The sequence below is a fragment of the Quercus robur genome, chromosome 3 (genome assembly GCF_932294415.1).
Source record: "Quercus robur chromosome 3, dhQueRobu3.1, whole genome shotgun sequence".
Classification (NCBI taxonomy): Eukaryota; Viridiplantae; Streptophyta; class Magnoliopsida; order Fagales; family Fagaceae; genus Quercus; species Quercus robur.
The window spans coordinates 8,363,669-8,376,744 of NC_065536.1; the positions used below are offsets into that span (position 1 = coordinate 8,363,669).

The following is a 13,076-nucleotide window of genomic DNA, read 5'->3' on the forward strand; positions in this document are numbered from 1 at the left end:
TTGTTGGCAGAATAGCAATCATTACTGGCTGCTTTTATTTTGTTTGAAGGTAAAAGTTCTTCTCTGCAAATTTAGTCCTGTAATATCTGTTCCAGGAGGCATATATGAAGCCGTATGATAAGGAATTGTCAGTTTTCTTTGTAATTACTTTCATGATTCACACTTAAGGAAAGATGATATGCTCATATGAAAATTATATGCTCAGGTGCATAAAAATTGTAAATTGTCATTGTAACTGCACAGAAACTAATCATTACTTGAATAAGAAATTGAGAATTCAATTCAGTAAAAAAGAAATCAACCCTAACAATTTAACACGACAAAATTTTGAAGAAAAAAAAAAAAAATTCTAAGAAGAAGGCCATTGTAAAATTCAACTCTAGTTTGTAAGCTCTTTGCACCACCAATGGCTTCCGTACGAACAATTACAGTATACTTACAAGAATATTCAAATGATATTCGAATTTATTTAGTGACAATTGAAATGCTATTGGATTTTGCTGTATTACTTTTAAAAATCTTGTTGAAAATTAGTTCAGGAAAGTAGACCTACTCCATTTTCCCACATTATAAAACATTATACTTTGGGGTTTCTTTCCTTCTTTTTCCTCCTCTTGTTTGTATAAAAATAAAAAATAAAAGAAGAAGAAAGAAAGAAATTAAGAAAGAAAAGGAAAAAAGAAAACCATTTTGTTTTATTTCTTTTACGTCTCTATAATCCTGTCAGCCTCAATTGTTCCTTCATTTACAAACTTGGGCTAGGGGTGTATTATTCTTCTTTACAGTAACTCACACTCTGGAATATACGTAAAAGATTGAGAAATCTTAGATACTTCAAAAATTCGTGGAACAAATGATAGGAATGATAATATACCTATGTTATATAATGGCCTTCGTTAGCTTCATATGAAGTTATGACAAAGTGGACCAAATCTAAAAACTTTGAAGAAGGTTTAAAATTAGAACAGGATGTTGCTTTCATAATAACGACATAAAATATCTCTCCCAAAAGGGGGAAAAAGAATCAGATAGGTATAAGAAGAAGGTCCTAATTTTTTTTTCTAATGATGTGTAACGTGGCAAAGTCTAAACAAACACCAAGAAACAAATAGCATACAATTGTACAACTCACTTGTAAAATTGTCCCATGATTGCACTTTTTCAATCTTAGTGAAACTGGAACAGGAGCAGGTGAACTCATATAGCCTGTCATATTGACTATAGCCTCTCAAAGAAGTACAAGAAGCACAATCAAAATTTATTTAGAGGCTGGAAAATTGGCAAAGAGAGAATGTCATGAATCATATCTCATTTAGCAGGAAAGAAAAAAGGAAGATGAAAAAAGGTTAATGACCAAAAGAAAGAGTATGTGGTAGAAACAACAATACCATGGAGACAACAAGCTTGAAGAAACAATCCTGTAGCTCCTTTGAAGAGTCATCCTGAAAAAAACATATAGTTTCTGAAATAGAATCCGTCCACTGACAACTTCCATTATGTACAAGTGCTTTGCTTGACTTCGCAATTGTTTTCCTAGTTTCAATAGAGATAATAGATACAACCAACTTGTCCCAGCCTTTTGGTACCTTTTACCAAAAAAAAAAATTAGTAGTATGTAAGTACTGAACAAAAAATCCTTCCAAAACTTGTAACTGCTCAACTGAACCTGAAAATTCCCCCCTGTCTAATTTGATATGGCAGTAGCTGACCTTTACAATAAAGGGTTCCTCATAATTTTCAAAGGTGAAAAATTTGATAAATATACAAATACACAGTAAAAATTCCAGCCCTTGGCAGGTGAGATTTGAAAGGTTTGGGTCGCCAAATCCACTCTACATTGGACCTAAATCTAAACAATGTTAATAATTCCACTTCGTAGACCCTTTCTAGAGGCTGAACACACAATTAATAATAAAATTCACAGTTATAATTGCATCTACATTCACTACGCCCAACTTCAACAAAAAGTTTCCTTGTATTGCATTTCTAAACATCCCACATTCATCTCTACAATTAGCAAATACCCATTAATAGAAACATCCCATAACAACTGATTGTTGCCACAATGCTTACTAAAGCATGCACAATGCTTATCAACCACTACCATGAAATCATCTATATAAGAATGCCTATAACATTCCAGTCTATATCTTGTAATCCATGTGGATTGCATAATAGTGGCTCATCATATAAAATATATACAAGAAGATCCTATACATGACAAAAAGATCCTATACCATTACAAACCCAAAGTAGCACAAATTCTGCCCTTGAATCATTCTCGTTTTCTTCTCCTCACCGGTTCCTTGACTGGTCTCACCTTGCCTGAAAAGAACACAACACAAGCAAATATTAATATGCAAATGATTTAACTATAAAGCGATGTATATGTAATCGGTATCGAATCAAACTATAGTACCATGTCCAGTCCCACAGTCAGGAGGATGTGTCCGTGTGCGTTGCGGCCTTCGTGGCCGATCCTCGATGTGCGAAGGCTCTGCTGGGGGGGTGGGTATCTGTGTCTGGATAAACTCGGTATGCACAAACTCAGGGGGGACAGCAACAGGGGTGGGTCGCCCAGGAGTGGGCATGAACCTCATCTCATCTCTACCATCTAAAACTGCGGGGGCAGGGCCGGCAGTCAGTGGGGGAGACGTACAGGTGGTGGGCAACAGAGATGTACTAGGGGGTGTGGGTGGGCAAGTACCATCGCTCCTCATGGATGGGGACCCAAATGTGTCTCTATGGGCAAACGTATGGGATGGACCCGCATCATCGTGTGCCATGGAGCCTACGTCATAAGCAGTGTCGTCCCACATCTCATCTGTTGTCTGACTTGCTTCCTCCATGGTGTGGTCATGCACGGGTGTGTGGCGCCGAGTAGATGTGGGCACGGGTGTGTGACGCCGACTAGATGTGGGCACGGGTGTGTGACACAAACCAGATGTAGGACGCTGAGCAGATGTGGGACGTCGACTAGATGTGGGCACGGGTGTGTGACGCTGACCAGATGTGGGAGGCCGACTAGATGTATGACGCTGGCTAGATTGACATCCTCCACGCCCTTGACGTCCACTTGCTTGCCGACCACGTCGTACAGCTGGTTCACTTGTGTTACCCACGTCACGTGCATGGTCCAAGGATAACCGACCGATTTCTTCAACAGCTTGCAAGGCATTAATACAGTCGGTGTAGATCTCAGACCCTGGTTCGCACTTCGTTATAATGCGCAACTGTGATTCAACCTGTCAGAAATATACAAGAGTAATGTTAGTAGGTTTAACTAAACTATGCGAAGCAAAGTACATTTATAACGAAACAGTCTTTGTAAATTTACCAAAGTGTCCCAGTACGAAGTCTCTTTTGTAATATGGCGAACAGTGCGGGGACGAAACCAAACCAAATACTCGTCATTGTAGTTCATCTCCCCGTGAAAGGCCGGTGCATCGGCAATTCTGGCGTGCGCAGCCCATTTAGCAATATGCGGGGCATGTATTCGGGCCCAATCTTTTTCGTGCTTGCCCTAGAGGGTGATCTTGTGTAGTTCAATTGAAGTATCAACATCATCTGGTATGCCTTGCTTCATCCCAAACTGTCGGAGAACACGTTCGGGATGATGGCCTTCAACCACCCAAAAATGTATCAGCGGCACAATAGACCTCCATATACGTTGGCCTGCCGTACAATATGCGGGTAGAGAACGCAAATAATTTCTGTACGGCTCCCAAACAATCTGCAATGATTCAACAGATGCAAACAACCATATTAACAATATAATTAGAAAAAATGTGTAATGAATGTGAACAATACATGTAACTCTGAAATTAAGAATGTTTTTTTTTTTTTTTTTTTGATAAGTAAGAAAGATATATAATTAAGAATGTTTATTCACTCCAAAGTGAATTGTAAGTACAAAAACTACATGCCAAAGCGGTTCCCACTTGTAAGACACGATACCTGATTTGGCCGCAGTGAAGTAAGCGACACACGATAGGCACGTAGGACGTGCATCGAATGTTCAGTTGTTATCTTAGCCCCTTTCCATCTAGCAAACAACACAGACATAACCTTCATATTAGTTACTTACATAATTCCCATGCGAACAAAGTTAATGAGGAAATGTAAAACGATAACTATCTAAGATGCTACATACCTGACAGCAAGTGGACCTGGAGGTAGTGCCTGGTGTGGATGCCTCATCACAGGACATATGTGGGGAAACCTCGCCCACGCCCACAACTGCACCAATAGTAGTGCACCCCCAATCTGCTTGGCTGTCTTCTCTGATGCCTTACAGAGGTGTCTATAGAGCCAACTTAGTGCTGCACTACCCCAACTATACTTCTTTCCGTTGCTGATTGGATCGAAATATTGCAAATACCTAATTGAGATCCGTTCTCCAGACTTATCCATAAATAGCGTACTACCTAACAACTCCAATATGTAAAAACGAGCATACTTCTGCACAAGCGCCTCGGGGGCGTCAACTGGGAGAGGGTTGCGAAACTGATCCTCAAGCCATTTGGCTTTTATGCTCGCCCCTTCCAGCACTCCAGTGTTCTTTCTGTTGTTTCTAAGTTCTCTATGTGGCGGTGTACGCCCTAGCAATCTACTGCAGACGTCACGCCAACTGCCCGTCGAGGGTATAGATTCCACCAACGGCAAGCCATCTACAGGTACCCCCATTATAACCTCCATATCTTGTAGTGTGATGGTCATCTCACCGTGGGACAAGTGAAATGAGTGCGTCTCCGGCCGCCATCTCTCCACCAACGCTGTGATCAATGCGTGGTCAATGTCCATATGTGGGACCCGAAGCAGCCCATCTAACCCCGCATCAGTGATATAAGCGAGAATTCGTGGATCTAACCCATCTACCCCTCCTTCAAGCAGACCTTTGTCTCGGTGACGACAAGTCAATACACCTGGCACTTCCTGCAAATAGAGCAGCGTAGTATTAATAATAATTACAGTACCACATAATAAGTACGCTTCAAAGTTAAATTCCGCCCATCTTTCGACTACATATATTGAACAAGTGCATACCTCGCCTTCCAAATGAGCATCCAAAAGCAAACTTGAACGATGCTTATCCTGCCTCGTGCACAAAGTCTGTATAGCTCCATGTGGGTCCATATCTGGCATTTGGAAACAACATCAAGACAGTCTTATTTATTTATTTTTAATTATAAACAAATTTGTCTGAAAATGGCAACATTATTCATCTAATACAGTCTTTCACTGATTTAATAAATTATTTTAGAAAAGTTAGTTATCAAAGCATGTGTTTCGACAATTGATTCATTTAACAAATTAACATTTCTTTTGATAAATTAACATAGTATCAAAGCATGTGTTTCTACAATTGAAACTTATCTCTACACTACTAAAATAAATTATAAATAACATAAAAACGTGTTAAAATAATAATTAAATTCACTATTTTTTAACATGAGACAGAACTTTTTATCGTGCAATGTGTGCATGTGCGTGAGTGCGTGAAAAGATTTGTGCAGCTCATGGGTCCGGGATACAATTATAATTTTCCGAGTAACATTGGAAAGATATACATTTGGACCACAATACCAAGTCCCCGTTCACATTGGCAATCAGTATTCTCAAAACCATATCAGTTTCCTTAAAGAATAAGAGATTGCAGTCATTAATAAATTTTAATTGATTTAATTAGTACAAAATCTTGAAATAAATTTTGATGCTGTCACTTTTCGCCATTTGGGTTATTTACATACCAATCACACCCAAAAAATGCCAAAAATGTAAGCACATCATGGGTAGTTCAATTTTCTTCTCAAATATAGAGTTTTAATGGCTTATTGACTTGAATAAAATGAATTACAAAAAAAAAATTGAGTACGCGATTGTGTGGTGCAATAACATTCTTCACAATACAAATTGCATAAATTCTCTTTTTAATAAATCTAAAATATTCAAATAAACTTGCATATTCACATTTGCATTAACCTAGTATGCTGAAAAAATTATTGGAGACAAAAGCCACTGCCATTCTTGAACAAAAAGAAGCAGCAGAAAGAATGAAAGAAAACAAAATCAAACAGAAAATGAAGAAACAATAAAATTCCAGCAATTATGAAATAATAGCACCACAAGTATGGACTGAGGTGTGAGCCTTGTCTTCCTTAACTATATTTAGCAGAAAGAATAACATCTTCCATGATATGCGTATTGAACAATGTTGGAAAGATCAATACATGGGGAGGGAAACTACAAAGTACAAATCATGGAGTATCATACAAGAGCAAAACGATCACAAATGTTGCTTCTTATTTTTATAAGTGCAAATTCAACCAAATGGCACAAATGTTGCTCCCTGTACTAAATGACATTTTCTTTTCCTTTAAGCAGAGGATGGTGGATAAATTAAGAAGAGTTATGAATGTACCTAATGTGAGAGGAAAAAAGAAAAAAGAAAAGAAAAAGGAAAGCAATGCCCTATGCCCAGTAATCAGGAAAAGGGAGGACAAAGTAGGGGAATGCATGAGATACATAGTTATGAAACTCACTTGAGGAATAGTAAGTGAAAAGTTATATACTTCAAAAGTTTTTTGATGAAGTTATACCAAAAGAGTTTGAGTTAGTTCAATAACCTAGAGGATAAAGGCCTAGAGAATAATTTGAGGAGAATAATTTTGGAACTCACTTAGAGAATAATAAGTGAATAGTTATTTGGTTGAAAAAGGTTTTAGACAAATAAAGTTATACAAAAAAGATTTGAGTTAGGTTAATAGGCTAATGGGTTGATGATATTCTATCTCCTATATGAATTTTGTGTCCGAGGTTTGATCGCCCACAATTTTAGACTAATCTAGAAAAAAAAAAAGGAAAACTTTGAATTAGTTTCAAAATTAAGTAAGATTGAAGGAAAAAATGTTGATGCTTTTAACTGTAACAATACGTATTGAAAAATATATTTTCCATTTGCTAAGAAGAATAAATTTTGAGGTCTTAAGTGTCTAGCATAATTGCTGTATGGTATAGAATTGATGAATAGAATGAATGGTACCGCAGTTGGAATTGATAGGTGGGTAAAAAGGCTAGTGAAAAGGAAAACGAATGGTTAGCCTTTAACATGAGTGAATGATAGTAAGGTCAATTATCAAAAAAAAAAAAAAAAAAAAAAAAAAAACGAATGATAGTAAGGTCACCTACAATGCCGACTGCACAAAGCACAGGAGCACACAGCCAAAAGAAAGATGATGGTTTAAAAAAAAATATTACAAATTGATATTTTTTAAAATAGTACAACCTCATTTTGTGATATGGCTTTCTAAAGAGTTACAAATAAAAATTGAAGCCATATGGTTTTTCCACTTTGAGACACCAATTTGCTAATGATGATAAGCTCATAACTACATTGATGCTGATCGCTATCTGCTATTGAGACTTCTTTATTAATTTCATAAAACAGTATTCATGATAGTTACATGTTTTTAGACCATCAATTTATGGACAGCCAATTTGGATTTTCTTGAAAACCAGTTCTATTAATGCAGAGAAAAAAAAATATTATTTACTAGGAATAAGGAATATATATATATATATATATAGTAGCTCATATGGTTATATGCAACATCATTATATGTGATCTGTTTCAACTTTCAAGCTTAATGCAAAAAAGTGAAACATTAGAAGTGCGACAATGAATTCTATTTGTGTGTAAGAGTTTAGAGGCTATATATCTTAAAACACTGCCACATGAATTTGTTCTATATATAGGTGTTACTTTAATAAGCCTATATTAGCTTATAATAAATATTTCGAAACTATTGCTAAATATCTCCTATCTCCTATAGTTTCACACTTTGAAACATGGCATAAGATTACACAGATAATTCCTAATTTCCTATTAATCACTAAATAGTACGATATGTTGCCTGTATGGTGTATATATGTGTATCATGAAGATCCCTTTTTATTTCCTTAATCTTTGCATTTTAAAAAAAAAATACTAATTACTTGTGGAGAAAACAGTAAAATATATTTCATGTCCATTCAATTAGTTCACATTTGTCAAAAGATTTTTTTTTTTTTTTAAACGCTATTTTTTTTTCCATCTATTTGTTTTGCATTTATCAGTAATATTTTGACTTTCATTCCATTCTAACCAGAATATTCCGTTCTGGTACATAAATAGGTACACTATATACCTAATATTTTTGTCTTTGTCAAAAGTCAGAAGCCTAAATTGGCCATTTGGACAAAATTTTGGCATGAAATGAGATCTAACTTTGTGGATTAGAGTTTGAGGTTTGGAAACACCTCATTTAAGAGGACCTTTGTTGTAATGCAAGTAACAATGAAAGACAAAGACTAGAATGACTACAATTTCTAAGAAACTAAGTACCGATATCTAAGTTATTTCCAATGCAATGGATTTGAAGTAATCTAATTCGAAATAAATTGGCTTGAAGTGAAATATAAGTAAACAAACTAATTCAAACTAATTCAATTCAAAGTAAACTACATAAACCATGTACTAGTCATCATTCTAAAACCAAACTAATTGAAAGCAAGCACAGCAACTAGATACAAGAAACTAACTTAATTAAACTTGATCACAAAGTTCACAGAAAGCACTTACAAACATAAATTCTTCTCTACTCCTAAGAACTACAATATCTCCTACAAAACTAAGTACAAATGATCTCAACAAATTTTTTAGTGTATTCGCGGTGTTATTTTCTATAGAATATGCCTCTATTAATACTTAAGATTTTAGCGGTTATTATCATTTATCAGTTTATGCCTTCCATGTGTTTCCTTGCTAATTGTTAATGACACTTTCCAAATTTTCAACTATTCTCAGTAAACCTCTTACAACTTCTTTGAGGCAATTATTCCAAAGTTAACTGCATCAATGCCATGTGTCGCTTTTGCAGATGTGTGTTTCAAAAATTGCTCAAGGCCCTTAACTTCGTTGAGGGAATTGCTCCACCCTGCCCTCAACTATTCGAGTATTACTATATTAACTCCACTTGTCAACATCCTAGCATTACTCCTAGTTTTCAATTATTTTTACTGGGGGCACCACATCACCTACACCTTTTCAGTTGTGCGTTTCTTACTGTGCCTCTATTTCATCCCACAAAGAATTATTTTAACCCCAACAGAAACCATTACAAACAACATTTAACTCCATGGCAATTGTCATTTAAGCCCAAGAAGAGAAACACGTGAAATGAACAATTGTCAGTCTCTCACCTAACTGCCAAGGGCCTCAAGTACAAATAGAGGACTCGTTTTCAAGAAAAAGAAACCTAACAAACTTGCTTATACATAATGCAATGATCATTCTCTTTGTTAAGAGTCTTGAAAGCTGATTGAGATGTTTTGATGGGATTCAAGGCTGCTAAGATGGGTTTCTTCAACACTTGACTGGTGGCATTGATGGAGGTTGGTGGCAATAATTGTGGATGGATGGGTATGGATTCAATGGGTATAGAGAGAAAATTTAAATAAATAAAAATACAAACCAAAAAAATAGTAATTTACTAGGAAAAAAAAATATAATATAATTTTTATGTGCTCAAAACAGCATAGTTTACAGGATGTGGTTTAATACTGTACGTCAAAACTACATTGTTTTCAGCTTAGTAGGAATTTAACAACGACCCCAACAACGGGTATTGACAAAGGGACGCATATCAAAGCGTATTATACTTTTCGGATCCAAAATCTAAATGTTTAAACTTTAAGCTTTAGAGACAAAACAAAATGACCACGTACTTTAAGAAACAAAGTGCAATTTAATCAAATAGAAACATTCCTCATCTCTCGATAACATTTGAGACAAGTAAAGAATATTTCCATTCCTTCCATCGCATATAATCAGCCCTACCAGGAAATTAGAATGGGGCAGAACCATGTCAAATTTTGTTAATTTGCAACAAACTCCTAAAGTATTATTCTCACTGTATCGGTATCACTCATAGCTTTTTATGAGACAGCATGAACAAAACATTTATGTTATATAGGGACGAACTGCTCTAATATATGTCAAATAAAAATTTTATATTATAGAATCTTATACTAACAATTGAATTACTTTTCAACACCATTCTCTAGGTTAGAGAGTTTCCAAATATGAATTGAACAACTCTTCTTGTTTGAGCTTACTGAGTTGCTAATCCAGAGTTCAGCATTTCAGCTCCAGTACATGTTTATGACTTAAGAGACAAATATGGTCCTAACTCACAAATCACAATTCACGTGTCTGCTTCCAAAAAAGAAAGCGTTATCTTACATCATTAGCATCTTGGACTTCATGTTGAATCTTAGTAAAACTAGGGTCAAAGCTTGGATCCAATGCACTAGAGCGCTGGACCCAATCCCAGTCTGTAAAACTATATGCATTTTTTAATTTAAACACTACTAAAATCAAGTGAAAATTAACACAAATCACACATAGGTCACTTCCTAGTTAAGGTTTACCCTCAATATAAGTTGGCTTACTGACACATGTATCATAAGCCTCTTCTTGTCAGTGTAGAGTAAATGTTCAATTTGTATAAGCTATAATGGAAAGATAATTTTGAAACCAAAAATCTACGATCAAGTATACCCAATGCTCCAATCTGGCTCCAGAGAATGGTTCTGTAACTACAAAATAACATTTACAGCATCTCCTCTACAAATACCCACAAAGACCCACATATACCCACAAATACCCACAAAGACCCACAAATACCCAATGCTGAAACAAATATAGAGATAAGGAGACATACCTGGTGAATCCAAACTGAAGATGCAGACCGACAGTGAGAGTGAGAGCGAGCGCGAGACTGAGAGGGAGACCGAGACTGAGAGGGAGACCGCGAGCGAGACCGAGAGCAAGAAGGAGACTCAGAATGAGAGCGAGCGCGAGACTGAGAGGGAGATTGAGAGCGTGAGGAAGATGATAGCGAGATTGAGAGGGAGATTGAAAAAGTAATGGCGAGATTGAGAGGGAGTTTGAGAAAGTGATATCTGAGATTGAGAGGCAGATTGAGAAAGTTTAAGTTTTAAGTGTGGGTAGCAGTCTAACAAATGGTTTGGTTTGTGGGTAACAGGGGGACAACGGTACTCGAGCTTCCTGAGCTCGGGTACCAAGCTATTTTTTTAATTAAACTTTCCATGTCACGGTGCCAGGTGGATTAAAAAAACATGGTACTCGAGCTCACCAAGCTCGAGTACCTAAAAAAGTGGTACATTGCTATATAGTTCGGAAACAGTGTTTCTGGGCAAATTATTTTCAAAATTGATGGTAATGGGCCATTTTTGCCTAGAATTAAAAGGATAAAATAGGAGAAAGAACCAAGTAACCAAGATTTATTTCTTAAAATCTTTGCATGCAATTATGTGGGGGACAGAAGAAACGACGTTGTTTTGTACCGATAATCTATTAGGTGGAGATGGAGAACAACCGTTGTAAGTTGTCTCGATTTCTTTGCATCTCAATCACAGACACAGGAACCAAATCTCAATCTCAACCATGAGAATGAATGAGATTGCAAATGTTTATTCTACGAAGCCAAGGAAAATCAAGAACAATAAATGTGACACCGTTAATGTAGAAAATAATTATTTTAATAATAATACTAAGAAGAAAAAGAGTGATACTAGTAGTGGGCATAAAAGTAGAAGAGTCATTTAGTCCAATAGATGAGGCAATTGCAAAGAGAGAGTGTTGTGATGCTTTCCCCTTGTCAAGGATGAGACCATTCACAAGAAAAAAGACTGAAAAGTTTAGAACAAGGGACAAAATTTCTCCTTTTGCTGAGAAGATTGTGACTTAGTGAGAGCAGGAACAATTCTTCATAGTTCTCATGACTTGTATGATTGTTCAAGCGAGGCCTTAAGTCACTTTTCTTAAACTCGCATGGTTCAAATTGCTACTTGAACAGTTTGAACCTTGACCAATTTCATAATATAACTAAATTACAATTACTATGAGAATACAACCTTCATAATAACATATTTTGGCTCGTGAATTACCCATTTGGATCTAAATCCTAATACAAGCCTTTTAACTCCAAATAACTTCTAACCCAAGATCTCAAATATTTTCAAGAACACTATGAAAATTTTCTAAACGCTGCTTGTAGAATTTGAATCGAAGTCATCCTTTTTTCTTTTCTTTTTTTATTTTATTTATTTTATTTATTTATTTTTTCAGTGAGCAAGAAAGAGAATATAGGTTTAAGTTAGATATTACATAGGACATTGTATTCTACTTTTGAAACTAATAATGAAAATTTGTTACATACTTCAATCAAATTTTAAACTAGAAATTCATTGGTTAGACTTGAGAGTCCCTAATGAGCTTCCAGCTTGATTACAGCCAATTAGAGGTATTCAGTATTGCATTAGCAACTGTTGGAGTGAGTAAGAATTTTATCTTCTAAAAAAAAATTCAAAGTAGTTTTAGATATTAAGCAACTATTCACGGCTTCAAATGAAATGAGGCACATATATATGTCAAAAATCTTCTCCAACCATCTAAAGTATTTGCCTAGGACTTGGTATGCAAAAGCTTACTGTACTTTTTCTTTTTTCCTTTTTTGGGTTGATAAATTGAAGCTTTCATTAAAACCAAGACTATAGAACCACAAAGAAGGCAATCAGACTTGCACACATCCAAGATGGTACGGAAGTATGGAATTGAACAAGATTTTCCAACCAATACAAATGTAAAAGGCTTTATTATTGAGAAAGTAAAGGAGGTTCCACCATTGAGTGTAGGTATAGCTGTGAGCAGGAATATCATGCTTATTCCAAACAAAAAGAACTCCTAAGATTAATAGCTAGTTTGCAGTAACATGAGCTGCAGAGTTGAATATTTTCCTAATCCATTAAAAGCTGCAAAAATGAAAAGAATTACTAAGTTCTAAGATATTACCAATAACAGTTTAATTAGACTAGTCAGCTTGAATGCCTTCCACAGCCAGAGAATCAAAGCATGGTTTTGCATCTCCCTCTATAACAATGTGGAGCACATAGCCCAAACCTTCGGCATCTCCCTCTATAACAATACTATCTAACACACACACATATATAGG

General features: G+C 35.8%; 1 protein-coding gene across 2 annotated transcripts; it reads right to left on the bottom strand.

The window, feature by feature from the left end:
• Positions 1–1,956: 1,956 nt before the first annotated feature.
• LOC126716945 (serine/threonine-protein phosphatase 7 long form homolog) lies at positions 1,957–10,996 on the bottom strand. 2 transcript variants are annotated; one of them, XM_050418008.1, is made up of 7 exons: positions 10,764–10,996; positions 5,047–5,138; positions 4,154–4,935; positions 3,958–4,045; positions 3,338–3,733; positions 2,420–3,245; positions 1,957–2,325 (listed from the first exon to the last, which is right to left on the bottom strand). In XM_050418008.1, the coding sequence occupies exons 2-5, from the start codon at positions 5,134–5,136 to the stop codon at positions 3,524–3,526; spliced, it is 1,170 nt and encodes a 389-aa protein (XP_050273965.1). In that variant the 5' UTR covers positions 5,137–5,138; positions 10,764–10,996; the 3' UTR covers positions 1,957–2,325; positions 2,420–3,245; positions 3,338–3,523. The 2 variants fall into 2 exon arrangements, with proteins under 2 accessions (XP_050273965.1, XP_050273964.1); XM_050418007.1 differs by lacking the exon at positions 10,764–10,996 and having other exon boundaries at positions 5,047–5,160.
• Positions 10,997–13,076: the final 2,080 nt, after the last annotated feature.